The 18,743-nt window shown below is 77.0% G+C and overlaps 1 protein-coding gene across 1 annotated transcript in view; it reads left to right on the top strand.

The window, feature by feature from the left end:
* The window catches only part of LOC134137618 (SCO-spondin-like), a 45,107-nt gene continuing 26,364 nt past the window's right edge, over positions 1 to 18,743 (top strand). Inside the window, 40 exon segments of the mRNA XM_062570833.1 lie at positions 1 to 86; positions 655 to 837; positions 921 to 1,003; positions 1,716 to 1,888; positions 1,955 to 2,161; positions 2,543 to 2,645; positions 2,796 to 2,954; positions 3,135 to 3,220; positions 3,298 to 3,426; positions 3,498 to 3,660; positions 5,002 to 5,242; positions 5,334 to 5,472; positions 5,541 to 5,667; positions 5,768 to 5,940; positions 6,089 to 6,310; positions 6,420 to 6,585; positions 6,672 to 6,927; positions 7,792 to 7,972; positions 8,094 to 8,188; positions 8,271 to 8,527; positions 8,609 to 8,743; positions 8,858 to 9,060; positions 9,170 to 9,297; positions 9,379 to 9,488; positions 12,475 to 12,624; positions 13,172 to 13,265; positions 13,449 to 13,849; positions 14,271 to 14,501; positions 14,572 to 14,745; positions 14,854 to 15,090; positions 15,164 to 15,286; positions 15,374 to 15,465; positions 15,558 to 15,795; positions 16,852 to 17,004; positions 17,469 to 17,609; positions 17,698 to 17,880; positions 17,957 to 18,107; positions 18,197 to 18,356; positions 18,488 to 18,542; positions 18,648 to 18,740. Of these exon segments, the coding sequence (XP_062426817.1) occupies positions 1 to 86; positions 655 to 837; positions 921 to 1,003; positions 1,716 to 1,888; positions 1,955 to 2,161; positions 2,543 to 2,645; positions 2,796 to 2,954; positions 3,135 to 3,220; positions 3,298 to 3,426; positions 3,498 to 3,660; positions 5,002 to 5,242; positions 5,334 to 5,472; positions 5,541 to 5,667; positions 5,768 to 5,940; positions 6,089 to 6,310; positions 6,420 to 6,585; positions 6,672 to 6,927; positions 7,792 to 7,972; positions 8,094 to 8,188; positions 8,271 to 8,527; positions 8,609 to 8,743; positions 8,858 to 9,060; positions 9,170 to 9,297; positions 9,379 to 9,488; positions 12,475 to 12,624; positions 13,172 to 13,265; positions 13,449 to 13,849; positions 14,271 to 14,501; positions 14,572 to 14,745; positions 14,854 to 15,090; positions 15,164 to 15,286; positions 15,374 to 15,465; positions 15,558 to 15,795; positions 16,852 to 17,004; positions 17,469 to 17,609; positions 17,698 to 17,880; positions 17,957 to 18,107; positions 18,197 to 18,356; positions 18,488 to 18,542; positions 18,648 to 18,740 (6,481 nt within the window).

The following is an 18,743-nucleotide window of genomic DNA, read 5'->3' as shown; positions in this document are numbered from 1 at the left end:
ATGCCGGGAGCGGCGAGGCCCGGCGCGGTGCGGAGCTGCATCCTGGCCGCGGTGCTGCTCTGCGTGGCAGCGGAAGCCGCCAGCGGGTGAGGTGCCCTCCGCCCCCAGGAGCCCCTCGCGGCTGCCGGGCGCACCAGCTCCATCCCGGCGCCGGGTGTGCGTCCCGGTGCTGGGTCCGTCCCGGTGCTGGGTGTGGGTCCGTCCCGGTGCTGGGTGTGGGACCCAGTGCCGGGTCCATCCCAGTGCAGGGTGTGGGTCCTGGTGCCAGGTGCATCCCAGTGCTGGGTGGGGTACCCAGTGCTGGGTCCATCCTGGTGCTGGGTGTGGGTCCCAGTGCAGGGTATGGATCCCAGTGTCAGGTCCATCCCAGTGCTGGGTGCAGATCCTGGTGCTGGGTGCGGGTCCCGGTGCTGGGTCCATCCCGGTGCCAGATGCGGGTCTCGGTGCAGGGTGCGGGTCCCGGTGCCGAGTCTATCCTGGTGCTGGGTGCAGCTCCCAGTGCTGGGTGCTGGTCTCAGTGCTGGGTCTGTCCCGGTGCCGGGTCTGTCCCGGTGCCGGGTCCATCCCAGTGCCGGGTCCGTCCCGGTGCTGGGTCCGTCCCGGTGCCGGGTGCAGCCCTGGCGCGGGCGCCCGTTCTGAGTGGCGCCGTTGCAGGCGGTGGTGCGAGTGGACGGAGCAGGTCGCGGTGGCGGTGGCGGTGACGCCGCGGCGCGAGGCGGCGGTGCCCTGCACCCGCGTGTACCAGTACAGCCGGGCGGGCTGGCGCGTCGACCGGGACCGCACGCGGCGCGCCGCCGGCCCCGCGGCCCCCGGCCCGGCCCCCTGCTACCTGTACAGGTGAGCGCCTGGCGCGGGCTGGCGCGGCGGGGCACGGTGCGCCCCCGGCCCCCAGCCCTGACGCGGGGCTGCCGCGTTCGCAGGCCCCCGGAGACGCGCCCGGCGCTGCGGGACCGCACGGTGCGCGCCTGCTGCCCCGGCTGGAGCGGCCCCCGCTGCACCCGAGGTAGGGGCTCTGCAGCGGGGGGCTCGGCAGCAGCGGGGGGCTTGGCGGCGGGGGGCTCGGCGGTGGGGGGTCTTGGGGGTGGTGGGGGGCTCGGTGATGGCAGAGGCTTCCTGGAGGTGGGAGGCTTGGTGGTGTCAGGGGGCTCTGCAGCAGCGGGGGGCTTGGCGGCGGGGGGCTCGGCGGTGGGGGGTCTCGGGGGTGGTGGTGGGCTTGGTGATGGTGGGGGGCTCGGTGATGGCAGGGGCTTCCTGGAGGTGGGGGGCTTGGTGGCGTCAGGGGGCTCTGCAGCAGCGGGGGGCTTGGCGGCGGGGGCTCGGTGGTGGGGGGTCTTGGGGGTGGTGGGGGGCTCGGTGATGGCAGAGGCTTCCTGGAGGTGGGAGGCTTGGTGGTGTCGGGGGGCTCTGCAGCGGCGGGGGCTTGGCGGAGGCGGGTTTGGTGGAGGCGGGGGGCTCAGCAGTGGCGGGGGCTCGGTGGTGGTGGGTGCCTGGCAGGGGGCTCGGCGGTGGGGGGGCTCAGTGGCAGCAGGGGTCGGTGGAGGGGGGCTCGGTGGCAGCAGGGGGCTCAGTGGCGGGGGGCTTGGTGGGGGGCTCTGCAGCGTTGGGGGCTCGGCGGTGTTGGGGGGCGCGGCGCGGTGGGAGCTGGCGCGGCGGCGGGGGCTCGGTGCGGCGGGGGCTGGCGCGGCGGCGAGGCTCGGCGCGTCCCTCTCCCGCAGGCGCGGCCCTGCTGGGGCGCTGCTACGCCGGCCGGCAGTGCCGGGACGCGCCGGGCGCCGGCGACCCGTCGCCCACGAGCCTGGCCGAGTGCTGCGGGCGGCCCGGCGGGCGCAGCTGGCGCCGTGGCCCCCCGGCACGCTGCCTCGCCTGCGCCCGCCCGCCGCCCGCCGCCGCCGCCCGCCACCGCCGCCGCCGGGCGCTGAGCCCCCCCCGCCCGCCCGGCCCCGCCGCGGCAGAGGCGCTGGCGGCCCCGACGGCGCAGCCGGCCGCCCCCGGGGCCCCGCGCCGGCCCCGGCGCCCCTCCGCCGCCTGCCTCGCCTGGGCCGGCTCCCGCTACCGCAGCTTCGACGGCACCCACTTCCGCTTCGCCGGCGGATGCGCCTACAGCCTGGCGGTTGCCACCGACGGCACCTGGGCCATCTCCATCGACGCTGGCAGCCCCCGGGTACCGGCGAGCCCGCGGCACGAGGGGCGGCGGGTGCACGGGGGGAGCCAGGGCAGGTGCACGTGGTGGGTGTGGAGCGGGTGGGGGCCCAGTGCTGCACTGTGCTGCGCCGTGCTGTGCTGTGCTGCACCGTGCCATGCTGCACCGTGCCATGCTGCACCATGCTGCACCGTGCTGCACCGTGCCATGCTGCACCGTGCTGCTCTGTGCCATGCTGCACCGTGCTGCACCGTGCTGTGCCGTGCTGCACTGTGCCACGCTGTGCTGCACTGCACCACGCTGTGCTGCACTGCGCCGTGCTGTGCCGTGCCGTGCTGTGCCATGCTGCAGGGGCGGGATGCGGGCGGCGGGCAGCGGGCACTCACGGCCCCTCTGGCGCAGGCGCTGCACATGACCTTCGGGCTGGATGCCGTGGCGGTGCGGGGCCGTGCCGTTTCCGTGAACGGGGCGCCGGTGCTGGAGGGAGAGCCCCACCTGCGCAACGGTGAGCGGTGGCTGGAGCGGAGGCGGCGCTGGCTGCAGCAGAGCCGCCGGGGCGGGCACCAAGCCTGGGGAAAGCGGGCAGGGGGCTCCCGGCAGCGGCACGGCGCTGCCGCCGGTGTGCTGCCCCCGCTGAGCCACCCGCCACCCGCAGGCATCGGCATCTGGTGGCTGGGCGACTTCCTGGTGGTGGAGAGCAGCCTGGGCGTGCGGGTCATGACGGACGGGCGCGGCACCGTGTCGGTGACGGTGGACGCGGAGCTGCGTGGCGGCACGAGGGGGCTCTGCGGCCCCTACAACGACGACCCGGCCGGTACGGGCAGCACGCGCGGAGCCTGCCAGCGCTCCTGATCACCCTGCTCCGGCTGCACCGTCGTGGCACTGCGGCGGCACCGCAGCTACACCACGACTGCACCGTGGCTGCACCGCGGCTGCACCGTGGCGGCGGGCTGGCGGTGCCCCGGCCGGCCCCAGCTTTTCCCTCTGCCGGCAGATGACTTCCAGCAGCTCGGCGGGGAGGTGGCGGCGCTCGCCGCCAGCTTCGGCAACTCCTGGCGGATCCCGGACGGCGGCTCGGAGGTAGCGGGGCAGCGGCGAGCCGGGGCGCGGGGCGGCGCGGCCGGGCAGAGGTGACGGGGCCCCGCCGCCCGGCTCAGCTCGCTTGCAGGGACGCGGCGGAGGACGGCCCCGGCTGCGGCACGGCGGCGGGCCGCGCGCGGCGCCCGGCGGCCGAGGCCCTGTGCGGGAAGCTGCTCGCCGACCCCTTCAGCCGGTGCCACGGCGAGGTGAGCGTGGCGCCGGCGGGCGGGGGCGGGCGCGGGGGCCCCGGGTCCCTCACGGCACCGGCACGGCCCAGGTCGACCCCCGCGGCTTTTACGACGCCTGCCTGGACACGTACTGCCGGGAGCCCGGCGCGGGGCCCTCGCCGCCCGCCGCCGTCTGCGACACCTTCGCCAGCTACGCCCGCGAGTGCGCCCAGCGCCGAGCCGCCGTCGACTGGCGGGGCCCGGGCTTCTGCGGTAAGGGCCGGCACCGCCGCCGCTCGCACGCGCACCCGCACTGCACGAGCACCCGGCCCCGTGCACCTTGCACGCGCACCCCGCACTGCACGAGCACCCGGCCCCGTGCACCTCGCACGCGCACCCGCACTGCACAAGCACCCCGGCCCCATGCACCTCGCACGTGCACCTGCACTGCACGAGCACCCCGGCCCCGTGCACCTCGCACGCGCACCCGCACTGCACGAGCACCCCGGCCCCATGCACCTCGCACGCGCACCCCGCACTGCACGAGCACCCGGCCCCGTGCACCTCGCACGCGCACCCGCACTGCACGAGCACCCAGCCCCGTGCACCTCGCACGCGCACCCGCACTGCACGAGCACCCCGGCCCCGTGCACCTCGCACGCGTACCCCGCACTGCACGAGCACCCGGCCCCGTGCACCTCACACGCGCACCCGCACTGCACGAGCACCCAGCCCCGTGCACCTCGCACGCGCACCCGCACTGCACGAGCACCCGGCCCCGTGCACCTCACACGCGCACCCGCACTGCACGAGCACCCCGGCCCCATGCACCTCGCACGCGCACCCCGCACTGCACGAGCACCTGGCCCCGTGCACCTCGCACGTGCACCCCGCACTGCACGAGCACCCGGCCCCGTGCACCTCTCACGCGCACCCCCGCACTGCACGAGCACCCGGCCCCGTGCACCTCACACGCGCACCCACACTGCACGAGCACCCCGGCCCCATGCACCTCGCACGCGCACCCCGCATTGCACGAGCACCCGGCCCCGTGCACCTCGCACGCGCACCCCGCACTGCACGAGCACCCCGGCCCCGTGCACCTCGCACGCGCACCCCGCACTGCACGAGCACCCCGGCCCTGTGCACCTCGCACGCGCACCCCGCACTGCATGAGCACCCGGCCCCGTGCACCTCGCACGCGCACCCCCGCACTGCACGAGCACCCTGGCCCCGTGCACCTCGCACGCGCACCCCTGCACTGCACGAGCACCCCAGCCCCATGCACCTCACACGCGCACCCCGCACTGCACGAGCACCCCGGCCCTGTGCACCTCGCACGCGCACCCCGCACTGCACGAGCACCCCGGCCCTGTGCACCCCTGCACTGCACGAGCACCCCGGCCCCGTGCACCTCGCACGCGCACCCCTGCACTGCACGAGCACACTGGCCCCATGCACGTGCACCGTTGCCACTCGCATGCGCAGCCCATGATTGCACGAGCATGCCGGCCCCGTGCGCCCACACCTCCCTTATAGCTGAGCGCAAAGACGGGGCCGGGCAGTCGGTGCCGGCGGCTCCGGCGTGCTGAGCCCCGCCGCCGGCACTCGCAGAGAAGCAGTGTGGCCCCGGGAAGCGCTACTCGGACTGCGTGTCGTCGTGCCCGGCGAGCTGCGCCGCCGCGGGCAGCGCCGAGGAGGAGCACTGCCGCGACGACTGTGCCGGCGGCTGCGAGTGCCGCCCGGGGCTCTACCTGGAGCGGGGCGCCTGCGTCCCCGAGAGTGCCTGCCCCTGCCTCCACCGCCGCCGGCAGTACGCGCCGGGCCAGAGCATCCGCCAGAGCTGCAACCGGTGGTGAGCGGCGGGGGGCGGCGGTGGGGGGAGCGGGGCGGCGGGGCGCCCGCGCAGCCCCGCTGCCCTGGCCCCCCGCATGCCCTGCCCGCAGCACGTGCCGCGGCGGGCGCTGGCTGTGCACGCGGGAGCGCTGCTCGGCGGAGTGCGCCGTGCTCGGCCACCGGCACTACGCCACCTTCGACGGCAAGCGCTTCTCCCTCGCCGGCGCCTGCGAGTACACGCTGGTGCAGGTGAGCGGCGCCAGGGCCGGCGGCGGCAGCGGTGGCGGCGGCCGGCTCAGCGTGGGCTCTGCTCGCAGGACTTCGTCGAGGGCGCGCTGCTCATCACGGCCGAGCACGGGGACTGCGGCAGCCGGGAGCCGCCGGGCTGCCTCCGCGGCCTCGCCGTCACCGCGCGCGGGACCTCGGCGCGCCTCCACGCCACAGGTGCCCCGCGGGCGGCGGGGCGCGGGGGGAGCTCCGTGCCGCCCCCACGGCGGGACCCCCGCGCCCCTCACGTGCCCCCCTGTGTGTGCGCCCGCTGCAGGCGAGGTGACGGTGGACGGGAAGGCGGTGACGCTGCCCTTCGCCGGCGCCGACGTGACCATCCGCCGCGCCTCCTCCGCCTTCGTGCTGCTGCAGGCCCTGGGCGCCCACGTGCTCTGGGGGCTGGAGACCCCCGCCCTGTACATCACCCTGCCGCCCGCCTACGCCGACAAGGTGCGCCAGCTCCGGGCACGCTGCCTCCCCCACCCGCAGCACCGTGCCGCGATGCACCGCCATGCACCGCGCCGAGGATGCTCTCGGCCCCCGCGGGTCCCCGGTGCCGCACAGCACCCCGGCCCCAGCACCCTGCCCGCGGCCGCAGGTGCGGGGGCTCTGCGGCACCTACAACTGGGACCAGCGGGACGAGTTCGCCACGCCGGCGGGCGACGTGGAGGCCGGCGTCTCCGCCTTCGCCGACAAGTACCGGGTGGCGGGCGCCTGCCCCGCGCTCGGCCCCTTCCCCTCGGACCCCTGCGGCGCCTCCGCGCAGCGGCGCGACTCCGCCGAGGCCGCCTGCGCCGTCCTGCACGGCCCGGCCTTCCAGGTGCGGCGCCCCGACGGCGCGGCGATGGGCGCCGCGGGCTCAGCCCTGCCGGGTGCCCCGGTGCGGGCGGCCGGCGGGGTCCGACGTGCGGCGCGGTGCCCCCCCCCAGCCCTGCCACGACCTGGTGGAGCGGGAGCCCTTCTACCAGCTGTGCGTGTGGGACGCCTGCGCCTGCGCCGCCGGCCGCAGCTGCCTGTGCCCCGCGCTGGCCGCCTACGCCCGGCGCTGCGCCCAGGAGGGCGCAACCCTCTCCTGGCGCAACCGGACCCTGTGCGGTGCGTGAGCCCCCGGGGGGCGGCGCGGTGGGATGGGGCGGGACGGGACGGGGCGCGCGGGGCTCACGGCGCCGGCGTGCCCGCAGGCGTGCCGTGCGGCGGCGGGCAGGCGCACCAGGAGTGCGGCCGGCCCTGCGGCGGGACCTGCGCCGAGCTGCGCCTGGGCGCCGCCGCCGCCGCCTGCCCGCGCCTCGAGGGCGTCTGCGTGCCCGGCTGCAACTGCCCCCCGGGGCTGGTGCTGGACGACGGCGGGCAGTGCGTCCCGCCGGGCGCCTGCCCCTGCCGGCACGGCGGCGAGAGCTACGCGCCGGGCAGCACGATCCGCGAGAGCTGCAACGCCTGGTGCGTAGCCCAGCACCGGGGGGGGGGGGGGGTGGGCGGGGGGCACTGCCGGACCCGGGGCGCTCCGCCGGCGACGAGCGGGCGGTAGGAGACGTCTGATGAAATCCCCCTACGGCCTGTTCGCCTCGGCGCCCCAGGATAGGTGGGTTTCATCGAACGTCTCGACCGCGAGGCGCCGGCGGCTGCCGCCGAAGACCCCCGGGGCGAGCTCGCCCGGCGTGGCGTGGGGCTGGCAGTGGGGCTGGTGGTGGGGCTGGCGGCGGGTATGGCAGTGGGGCTAGCGGCAGGGCTGGTTGTGGGGCTGGCGGTGGGGCTGGCAGTGGGGCTGGCGGTGGGTCTGGCGGTGGGGCTGGCGGTGTGTCTGGTAGTGGGACTGGCAACGGGGCTGGCGGTGGGTCTGGTGGTGGGGCTGGCAGTGGGGCTGGTGGTGTGTCTGGTAGTGGGTCTGGCGGTGGGTCTGGCAGTGGGGCTGTTGGCGGGGCTGGCTGTGGGGCTGGCTGTGGGGCTGGCGGTGGGGCTGGCGGTGGGGCTGGCTGTGGGTCTGGTAGTGGGACTGGCGGTGGGGCTGGCAGTGGGGCTGGCCGCGGGGCTGGTGGTGGGGCTGGCCGCGGGGCTGGCCGTGGGGCTGGCGGTGGGGCTGGCTGTGGGTCTGGTAGTGGGACTGCTGGTGGGGCTGGCGTGGGGCTGGCGGTGGGGCTGGCTGTGGGTCTGGTAGTGGGACTGGCGGTGGGGCTGGTGGTGGGGCTGGCGGTGGGGCTGGCCGTGGGGCTGGCCGTGGGTCTGGCGGTGGGTCTGGCGGTGGGGCTGGCGGTGGGACGCCCTGCGCCGCCGCGCTCAGCGGCCCCGCTCCCGGCTTTCCCGCAGCGTCTGCGCCGCCGGCGCCTGGAACTGCTCCGCCGGCGCCTGCCCCGCGGCCGCGCGGTGCCCCGGCGAGCTGGTCTACGCCGCCGGCTCCTGCCTGCGCACCTGCGACGGCGCCGAGCCCGGCGGGGCGTGCGCGGGCCGCGCCGACGGCTGCGTCTGCCCGCCGGGCACCGTGTTCCTGGTGGGTGAGCGCCGCGGCGTGCCGGCTCGGCGGCGTGCCGGCGCGGCTCTGTGCCGGCGCGGCTCTGTGCCGGCGCGGCTGCCCGCCCGCCCGCCCGCGCGCTCACGGCAGCTCCCGGCAGGACGGGCGCTGCGTGTCGCCGGAGCGCTGTCCCTGCCTGCACAACGGGCGCCGGTACCGGCCCAACGACACCATCGCCCGGGAGTGCAACACCTGGTGAGGCCCGCCGCGCCGCGGACCGGCCCGCGGCGCCCGCGCGGCGGGGCTCACCGCCGCCTCCGTGTGCCCCCTCCCGCAGCGTGTGCCGCCGGCAGCGCTGGCACTGCAGCAGCCGGCAGTGCGCCGGCACCTGCGTGGCCACGGGCGACCCGCACTACATCACCTTCGACGGCAGAGCCTTCTCCTTCCCGGGCGACTGCGAGTACGTGCTGGCGCGCGAGGCCGGCGGCCTCTTCTCCGTCACCGCCGAGAACGTGCCCTGCGGCACCGGCGCCGTCACCTGCACCAAGTCGGTGGTGGTGGTGCTGGGCAGCACCGTGGTGCACATGCTGCGAGGTGAGGGCGCGGGCGCGGGCGGCGGCGGCGGCGGGGGCCCCTCGCCCCGCCGCGGCCTCAGCGCCGGCCCGGCCCTTGCAGGCAGGGAGGTGACGGTGAACGGGGTCCCCGTGCGGCCCCCCAAGCTCTACGGCGGCAACGGGCTGGCGCTGGAGCGGGCCGGCCTCTTCCTCGTCCTCATGTCCCACCTGGGGCTCACGGTGCTCTGGGACGGAGGTGAGACGCGCCGGCGGGTGCCGGGGGGGGGGGGGACGGACAGACGGACGGGCGGACGGGCGGACCCCTCCGGCGGCCGCGCGGCGCCGGCCCCAGCGCCCGCTCCCGCCGCAGGCACCCGCGTGTACGTGAGGCTGGAGCCGCGGCACCGGGGCCGCGTGGCGGGGCTCTGCGGCGACTTCGACGGCGACGCCGGCAACGACTTCGCCAGCCGGCAGGGCGTCCTGGAGCCCACCGCCGACCTCTTCGGCAACTCGTGGCGCGTCAGCCTGCTCTGCCCGGAGGCGGACGGCGAGGACGCGGGGCACCCCTGCACCGTAGGCGCGGGGCGGCGCGGCGGACGGGGCGGGACGGGGCGGGGGGACGCCCGCCCCCCGGGCGCGCCGCCCCGGCCCGGCGTGCCCACGGCGGCGCCCGGCCCCGCAGGAGAACCCGCACCGCGTGCCCTGGGCCCGCAAGCGCTGCGGCGTGCTCGCGCGGCGCCTCTTCGCGCCCTGCCACGACGCCGTGCCCTGGCAGCAGTTCTACGACTGGTGCGTCTTCGACGCCTGCGGGTAGGTGCCGCGCGGCCGCCGGGCTCCCCGCGCCGCCCCCGGCCCCGCTCGCCCCCGACCCGCCGCGGCCTCCGCCCGCAGCTGCGACTCCGGCGGCGACTGCGAGTGCCTCTGCACGGCCATCGCCGCCTACGCCGAGCAGTGCAGCCAGCGCGGCGTCCACGTCCGCTGGCGGAGCCAGGAGCTGTGCCGTGAGCGCCCGCGCCGCGCCGTGCCGCGCCGTGCCGCCACGGGGAGCCAGGGAGCATCTGCAGGGGGAAACCGGGGGGAGCGTCCGTGGGGGAACTGGGGAGAGCATCCGTGGGGGAACTGGGGGGAGCATCCGTGGGGGAACTGGGGGAGCGTCCGTGGGAGAATGGGGGGAGCGTCCGTGTGGGAACTGGGGGAGCGTCCGTGGGGGAATGGAGGGAGCGTCCGTGGGGGAATGGGGGGAGCGTCCGTGGGGGAACTGGGGGAGCGTCCGTGGGAGAATGGGGGGAGCGTCCGTGTGGGAACTGGGGGAGCGTCCGTGGGGGAATGGGGGGAGCGTCCGTGGGGGAACTGGGGGAGCGTCCGTGGGGGAACTGGGGGGAGCGTCTGTGGGGGAATGGGGGGAGCGTCCGTTGGGGAACTGGGGGGAGCGTCTGTGGGGGAACTGGGGGGAGCGTCTGTGGGGGAATGGGGGGAGCGTCCGTGGGGGAACTGGGGGGAGCGTCTGTGGGGGAACTGGGGGGAGCATCCGTGGGGGAACTGGGGGAGTGTCCGTGGGGGAACTGGGGGAGCGTCTGTGGGGGAACTGGGGGAGTGTCCGTGGGAGAACTGGGGGAGCGTCCGTGGGGGAACTGGAGAGAGCATCCGTGGGGGAACTGGGGGAGCGTCCGTGGGAGAATGGGGGGAGCGTCCGTGGGGGAATGGGGGGAGCGTCTGTGGGGGAACTGGGGAGAGCATCCGTGCAGGAACTGGGGGAGCGTCCGTGGGGGAACTGGGGAGAGCGTCCGTGGGGGAACTGGGGGAGCGTCCGTTGGGGAACTGGGGAGAGTGTCTGTGGGGGAACTGGGGGAGCGTCCATGGGGGAACTGGGGGAGCGTCCATGGGAGAATGGGGGGAGCGTCTGTGGGGGAACTGGGGAGAGTGTCTGTGGGGGAACTGGGGAGAGCGTCTGTGGGGGAACTGGAGGAGCGTCCGTGGGGGAACTGGGGGGAGCGTCCGTGGGGGAATGGGGGGAGCGTCCGTGGGGGAACTGGAGGAGCGTCCGTGGGGGAACTGGGGGGAGCGTCCGTGGGGGAATGGGGGGAGCGTCCGTGGGGGAACTGGAGGAGCGTCCGTGGGGGAACTGGGAGAGCGTCCGTGGGGGAATGGGGGGAGCGTCCGTGGGGGAACTGGGGAGAGTGTCTGTGGGGGAACTGGGGAGAGCGTCCGTGGGGGAACTGGGGGGAGCGTCCATGGGGGAACTGGGGGAGCGTCTGTGGGGGAACTGGGGGGAGCGTCCGTGGGGGAACTGGGGGAGCGTCCGTGGGGGAACTGGGGGGAGCGTCCGTGGGGGAACTGGGGAGAGCGTCTGTGGGGGAACTGGGGGAGCGTCCGTGGGAGAACTGGGGAGAGCGTCTGTGGGGGAACTGGGGAGAGCATCCATGGGGGAATGGGGGGAGCGTCCGTGGGGGAACTGGGGGAGCGTCCGTGGGGGAACTGGGGAGAGCGTCTGTGGGGGAACTGGGGGAGCGTCCGTGGGGGAATGGGGGGAGCGTCCGTGGGGAACTGGGGGAGCGTCCGTGGGGGAATGGGGGGAGCGTCCGTGGGGGAACTGGGGGGAGCGTCCGTGGGAGAACTGGGGAGAGCGTCTGTGGGGGAACTGGGGAGAGCATCCATGGGGGAATGGGGGGAGCGTCCGTGGGGGAACTGGGGGAGCGTCCGTGGGGGAACTGGGGAGAGCGTCTGTGGGGGAACTGGGGAGCGTCCGTGGGGAATGGGGGGAGCGTCCGTGGGGGAACTGGGGGGAGCGTCCGTGGGAGAACTGGGGAGAGCGTCTGTGGGGGAACTGGGGAGAGCATCCATGGGGGAATGGGGGGAGCGTCCGTGGGGGAACTGGGGGAGCGTCCGTGGGGGAACTGGGGAGAGCGTCTGTGGGGGAACTGGGGGAGCGTCCGTGGGGGAATGGGGGGAGCGTCCGTGGGGGAACTGGGGGAGCGTCCGTGGGGGAACTGGGGGAGCGTCCGTGGGGGAATGGGGGGAGCGTCCGTGGGGGAACTGGGGGGAGCGTCCGTGGGAGAACTGGGGAGAGCGTCTGTGGGGGAACTGGGGAGAGCATCCATGGGGGAATGGGGGGAGCGTCCGTGGGGGAACTGGGGGAGCGTCCGTGGGGGAATGGGGGGAGCGTCCGTGGGGGAACTGGGGGAGCGTCCGTGGGGGAATTGGGGAGAGCGTCCGTGGGGGAACTGGGGGGAGTGTCCGTGGAGAAACTGGGGAGAGCGTCCGTGGGGGAAATGGGGGAGCGTCCGTGGGGGAACTGGGGAGAGCGTCTGTGGGGGAACTGGGGGGAGCGTCTGTGGGGGAACTGGGGGTGCGTCCCTGGGGGAACTGGGGGGAGCGTCCGTGGGGGAACTGGGGAGAGCGTCCGTGGGGGAATGGGGGGAGCGTCTGTGGGGGAATGGGGGGAGCGTCTGTGGGGGAACTGGGGGAGCGTCCGTGGGAGAATGGGGGGAGCGTCCGTGGGGGAATGGGGGGAGCGTCTGTGGGGGAACTGGGGGAGCGTCCGTGGGAGAATGGGGGGAGCGTCCATGAGGGGGGATCGGAGGGAGCATCGCCTGGGGGAGCCGGGATGAGCAGCCGGGGGAGCCGGGCGAGGGGCCGCGGGATCTGCGATGAGCAGCCGCAGGATCTGGGATGAGCAGTCATGGGATCCAGGCGAGGGGCCGCGGGAGCTGGGATGAGTGGCTGGGGGAGCCGGGCAAGGGGCCGGGGGGCCGGGCGAGGGGCCGCGGGATCCGGGATGAGCAGCTGTGGGATCCGGGTTGAGCGGCCGCGGGATCCGGGATGAGCAGCTGTGGGATCCGGGATGAGCAGCCGTGGGATCTGGGATGAGCGGCCGCGGGGGCTGGGATGAGCGGCCGCGGGGGCCGGGCGAGGGGCCGGGGGCCGGCGCTGCCGCCCGTGCCCCGGGGCGCCCGCGCCCGCGCCCGCAGCCGGCCGTGCCGCCCGCAGCGCTGCAGTGTGACGGCGGGCGCGAGTACACGGCCTGCGGCCCCCGCTGCCCGCCGAGCTGCCGCACGCGGGGCCTGGAGCTGCCGGAGCGCTGCCGGAGCGCGTCCTGCCTGGAGGGCTGCTTCTGCCCCGAGGGCAAGGTGCTGCACGGTGAGGCGTGGGGCCAGCGCCCGCGGCGCCGCTCTGGGGCGGGCTCCAGCCTCCCGCCCTCTCCCCGGCCCCGCGGCTCCCGGGCTGGTTTCCCGCGCGTCCCGCGCGCTCTGCCCTGGCTCCTCGGCTGCCACGGCCACCCCCGCGGTCCCTGCCCGGGGCCAGGCTGTCCTGGGGCTCGCCCGCCTCGGCAGCCCCTCTCCCGGCCCACGACCCTGCTGCCCTGAGCAGGGGATGCAGCTCAGCCCCCCCAGCCAGCGCTGGAGCCTGCAGCAGGCAGGAGCAGCCATGGGGCATCCCGGGGCATCCCAGATCAGCCATGGGGCATCCCAGGAGCAGCCGTGGGGCATCCCGGGACATCCCAGATCAGCCATGGGGCATCCCGGGACATCCCAGATCAGCCGTGGGGCATCCCAGGAGCAGCCGTGGGGCATCCCGGGACATCCCAGGGCAGTTGTGGGGCATCCTGAGGGCAACCATGGGGCATCCCGGGGGCAGCCGTGGGGCATCCCGGGGGCTGAACCACCCGCCCCCGCCTGCCCGGCAGAGGACAGCTGCGTCGAGCCCTCCGAGTGCCCCTGCTACTGGGAGGGCACCTCCTTCCCCGCCGGGGCCGTGCTGCAGCGGGACTGCCGGAACTGGTGAGCACCCGCCCCGCTCCGAGCCCCGCTCCGCGCCCCGCTCCGCGCCCGCCCGGCCCCGGCCCCACGCGCCGGCCGGCGGGGCCCTGCTGCAGCCCCGCTGCTGCAGCCGGCGCGCTCGGCCCCGTGGGGCAGGGGCCGCGGGGCAGGCCCCCGGGGGCTGAGCCGGCGCCGTGCCCGCAGCACGTGCGAGGCCGGGCTGTGGCGGTGCGGCTCCGCGGCGGAGCCCTGCGCGGCCGAGCGGCGCTGCGCCGAGACGGAGTTCACCTGCCGGACGGGCGGGCGCTGCGTGCCCGGCGCCTGGGTCTGCGACAACGAGGACGACTGCGGCGATGGCTCGGACGAGTTCTGCGCCCTGCGCTGCGCCCCGCACCAGCACCGCTGCGCCAGCGGGCAGTGCGTGCCCTGGGGCGCCCGCTGCGACGGCACCGCCGACTGCCTCGATGCCTCGGACGAGGGCGGCTGCCCCGCGCCCGCCTGCGGCCCGGGGGAGTTTCGCTGCGCCGGCGGGCGCTGCATCCCCCGGGCGCGCGTCTGCGACGGCGAGCTGGACTGCGGCTTCGCCGACGACTCCGATGAGGCAGGCGAGTGGCCCCGCGCCCCACTGTTGCCTGGGGCGGGGGGGGGTCTGGGTCGGCCCTGGCCTGGGGGCTGCTCCCGGGGGTCCCGAGCCCTGCTCTTCCCAGCGGGGCTGCGTCCCGGTGCAGCTCAGTGGGGAGCCGGGGTGCACAGGGGGGCTGCAGGCGGCCGTGCCCCCGGCGAGGGCTCTGAGCCCCCCATGCCCGGGCGGCTGTGCCCCCAGCGAGGGCTCTGAGCCCCCCGTGCCCGGGTGGCCGTGCCCCCCGGCGAGGGCTCTGAGCCCCCTGTGCCTGGGCGGCCGTGCCCCCAGCGAGGGCTCTGAGCCCCCCGTGCCCGGGTGGCCGTGCCCCCCGGCGAGGGCTCTGAGCCCCCCGTGCCCGGGCGGCCGTGCCCCCCGGCGAGGGCTCTGAGCCCCCCATGCCGCAGACTGCAGCCTGAGCTGCGGGGCCGGCGAGTACCGCTGCGCGGCGGGGCGCTGCGTGCCCTACCTGCAGCGCTGCGACGGGCACGACGACTGCGGCGACTCCAGCGACGAGCACGAGTGCGTGTGCCCGGGCGGCCACTTCCAGTGCCCCGAGGCCGCCTGCCTGCCCCCAGACGCCGTGTGCGACGGCAGGGACGACTGCGCCGCCGGCGCCGACGAGGCCGTCTGCCCAGGTGGGGTTGCGCGCCGCGGGGCCGGGCAGCGGCTGCGTCGGTGCCGCTGCAGCCTGCTGCCTCGCCGCAGGCCGGGTGACCTGCGCCCCGGGGCAGCTCCCCTGCCCCGACGGCTCGTGTGTCGGCGGCGCCAAGCTCTGCGACGGCACCCGGGACTGCGAGGACGGCGCGGACGAGAGCCCGGCGCGCTGCGCGGCGCCCGCCGCCGTGCCGGCCAGCCCGGCGCCCGCCGAGCACACGGCAGGTGAGGGGCCGCGGGGCCGCCGGCACGCCTCGCGCTGCGCGCCCGCCGCGGGGGCTCGCCCCGAGCGGCCCGGCGCCGGCGGCTGCAGCGGCTCCGCTGTGCCGGCAGCCCCGCCGTGCGGGCGCCACGAGTTCCTGTGCCGGAGCGGGGCGTGCAAGCCGCGGGGCTGGGTGTGCGACGGCGAGGCCGACTGCCCCGACGGCAGCGACGAGCTGCGCTGCAACCGCAGCTGCGGGCCGCAGCAGTTCCCCTGCGCCCGCGGCGCCGAGTGCATCCCCTACGGCCACCTCTGCGACGGCGTGCCCCACTGCCGCGACCGCTCGGACGAGAGCGCCGACGCCTGCGGTGAGGGCGCGGGGTGCCGCCGGCCGCCCGCCGGGGCCGCGCCGCCCTGACCTCGTCCCCCCGCCCCGCGCAGGCTCCACGCGGATCCCGCCGTGCCCGGGCCACTTCGCCTGCAACAACCGGCTGTGCGTGAACGCGTCGCGGGCGTGCGACGGCGCCGCGGACTGTCCCCAGGGCGAGGACGAGCTGGGCTGCGGTGAGGGGCCGCGTCCCCGCGGTGGGGGGCGGGGGGGGGGGCACGCGGGGCGCCCCGGCTCCCCGGCACCGCCTCGTCCCCTTGCAGAGGGCCGCGTCCCCGCGGGCGGGAGGAACGGCACGGCCGGCCCCTGCGCCGAGTACGCCTGCGGCGACGGCACGTGCATCGCCTTCCGGCAGGTAGGGCCGCGCCGGGGGGCGGGGGGGCCGCGCCGGGGGGCGGGGGGGGGCCCGCCGGCCCCGCGGAGGGACGGCTCTCCCCCGGCCCGCAGGTGTGCGACGGGCTGGCGGACTGCGGCGACGGCGGCGCCGCCGGGGGCTGGCTGCCCTCGGACGAGCGCGGCTGCGGGCTCTGGAGCCCCTGGGCGCCCTGGAGCGCCTGCAGCCGCAGCTGCGGCCCCGGGCGGCAAGCGCGCGCGCGGCGCTGCACCCGGCGCGCCCCCGGCGTGCTGCACCACTGCCGCGGCGAGGCCACGCAGGCGCGCCAGTGCTTCAGCCTCGCCTGCCCCGGTGAGCGGCGGCCCCCCGATGTGGGGGGGGGGGTCCCACATCGACCCTGCCTGCGGGGGTCCCGGGGGGGTCCCCACAGCCTGGCTGCCTGGGAAGATCGGGGGGTCCCCATGGCCTGGGATCAGGGGGTCCCACATCACCCTGCCTGCAGGGGTCCCGGGGGGGTCCCATGGCCCAGCTGCCTGGGGGGGGGTCCCCATGGCCCGGGATCAGGGGGCCCCACAGCCCTACTGCGAGAGGGGTGTTGGGGGGGATCCCCACAGCCCAGGTGTCTGGGAGGGGTTGGGGGGGTCCCCACAGCCCAGGTGTCTGGGGGGGGGTCCCCATGGCCTGGGATCAAGGGGAGCCCACAGCCCTGCTGCCAGGGGGGTGTTGGGGGGTCCCCACGGCCCAGGTGTCTGGGGGGTTGTCGGGGGTCCCCATATCTCCACTGCCTGGTGGGGTTGAGGGGGTCCCACATCCTGGCTACCTGGGGGTTGGGGGGTCCCCACAGTCTGGGCTGCCTGGGGGGTGTTGGGGGGATCCCCGTGGCCCCACTGCCTGGGGGGATCGAGGGTCCCCACAGCTCTGCTGCCTGGGGGATATTGGGGGGGGTCCCCATGGCCCAGCTGTCTGGGGGGGGTTGGGAGTCCCCATATCTCCACTGCCTGGGGGGTCAGGAGGGTCCCACATCTCAGCCACCGGGGGTTGGTGGGTCCCCACAGGCGGGGCTGCCTGGGGGATACTGGGGGGGTACCCACAGTCCAGGCGGGCTGGGATCAGGAGGTCCCATAGCCCTGCTGCCAGGGGGATGTTGGGAGGGGTCCCCATGGCCCAGCCGACTGGGGGGTCGGGGGTCCCCATATCTCCACTGCCTGCGGGGTCAGGAGGGTCCCACATCCCGGCTGACTGGGGGGGATTGGGGTCCCCACGTCCTGGCTGCCTGGGGGGATTTGGGGTCTCCACAGCCCTGCTGCCTGGGGGGGTCATGGGGGGGTCCCCACATCCTGGCTGCTGGGGGCCCCGGGGGTCCCCACAGCCCCCCGCCAGCCCTCGTGGCCCTCCCCTTCCCCGCAGTGGACGGCGCCTGGAGCGAGTGGGCGACGTGGTCCAACTGCACGGCGGACTGCCGCGGCGTGGTGGTGCGGCGCCGGGGCTGCGTGCCCCCCCAGAACGGCGGCCGCCGCTGCGCCGACCTGCCCGGCGCGGCCCCCGCCACCCTGGAGCTCGGTGAGCCCTGCGGCACCCTGCCGCCGGCCCGCGCGCCTCCCGTCCCTGGAGCTCGGGGACGCTGCTCGGGGGCCCGCCTTCCTCGGGACCCCCTGCTCCTCGGGGGCCCCCTGCTCCTCGGGGGTCCACCTTCCTTGGGGACCCCCTGCTCCTCGGGGACCCCCTGCTCCTCGGGACCCCCTGCTCCTCGGGGGCCCCCTGCTCCTTGGGGGTCCACCTTCCTTGGGGACCCCCTGCTCCTTGGGGACGCCCTGCTCCTCGGGGGCCCACTTTCCTTGGGGACCCCCTGCTCCTCGGGGACCCACCTTCCTCAGGGATCCCCTGCTCCTCGGGGATCCCCTGCTCCTTGGGACCCACCTTCCTTGGGGACCTCGCACTCCTGGGGGACCCCACACTCCTGGGGGACCCCGCGCCTGCTGGGGCCCCCTGCGGGCCATTCACCCCCCTCTCCACTCTCACGCCAGACACGTGCCGGCTGGGTGACTGCCCCAACGTCACGGCGTGCCCCGCGGGGCTGGTGTGGCACGAATGTGCCCCCTGCCCCGCGTCCTGCGCCGACCTCGCCGGCCGGGGCGAGTGCAGCCGCCCGCGGCCCTGCAGCCCAGGTGAGGGGCCGGGCGGCGCGGGGCGGGGGGCCGGCGCGGGGGGGGCCGGCCGGGCCGCACCCCCGCTGGCGCTGCGCCCGCCGCGCAGGCTGCTGGTGCGCGGCGGGGCTGGTGCTGGACGGCGAGCGGCGGTGCGTGCGCCCCCGCGCCTGCCCCTGCGAGCTGGACGGGCTGCGCTACCGGCCGGGGCAGCTGGTGAAGGCGGACTGCCGCATCTGCGCCTGCCACGACGGGCAGCTCAAGCGCTGCCGCCGCAACCCCGAGTGCACGGGTGGGTGCCGGCGCCCGCGGCGCTGCCGGGCTCCCCGGGGGCGGCCGCCCGCCCTCACCCGCCCGCTTGCCCGCAGTGAACTGCGGCTGGTCGGCGTGGTCGCCCTGGGGCGACTGCCTGGGGCCCTGCGGCGTGCAGAGCATCCAGTGGTCCTTCCGCAGCCCCAACAACCCCAGCGAGCGCGGCGGCGGGCGGCAGTGCCGCGGCATCTACCGCAAGGCGCGCAGGTAGCGCCGCCGCCGCCGGCCGGTCCGGGGCGTGGGGGGTGGGGGGCTGTCCCCGAGCTCAGAGCCCCCCCGCGCCTCTCGCCGCGCAGGTGCCAGACGGAGCCGTGCCGGCAGTGCCAGCACGAGGGCCGGCCCCGCGCCCTGGGGGACCGCTGGCGCTGGGGGCAGTGCCACGTGTGCCAGTGCCTGCCGGACCTGACGGTGCAGTGCTCGCCCTACTGCCCCTACGGCCCGGCCGCCTGCCCCGAGGTGAGCGCCCGCGGTGCGCGGCACGCGGCGGGGGCCGCGGCAGCCCCTCGGCGGCAGGGCTGCGCTGGCACCGCGGCGCGCTGACGCTGTCCCTGCTGCTCCTGCTCCCGCTCCTGCTCCCGCTCCTGCAGGGCCGGGTGCTGGTGGAGGGCCAGGGAGATGCCTGCTGTTACTGCGCCCGAGCCGGTGAGTTCGGGGCTGCCCGGGGCGGCGGGGCTGCCGCGCCGGGCGGTGTGTGCGTGCCGCCGCCTGCGCCGCGCTCCTGCTCAGTGCAGGCTTTCCCCGCCGCAGGGCACAACGGCACGGCGGCCCCGGCGGCCCCCCGGCCCCCGGCGGCCCCCACCAGCAGCCCCCTCCTCACCTTCCCGCTGCCTCCCCCGGGCGGTA

The sequence above is a fragment of the Rhea pennata genome, chromosome 2, assembly GCF_028389875.1.
Source record: "Rhea pennata isolate bPtePen1 chromosome 2, bPtePen1.pri, whole genome shotgun sequence".
NCBI classification, from domain to species: Eukaryota; Metazoa; Chordata; class Aves; order Rheiformes; family Rheidae; genus Rhea; species Rhea pennata.
This window is presented reverse-complemented; position numbering and strand designations above follow the sequence as displayed.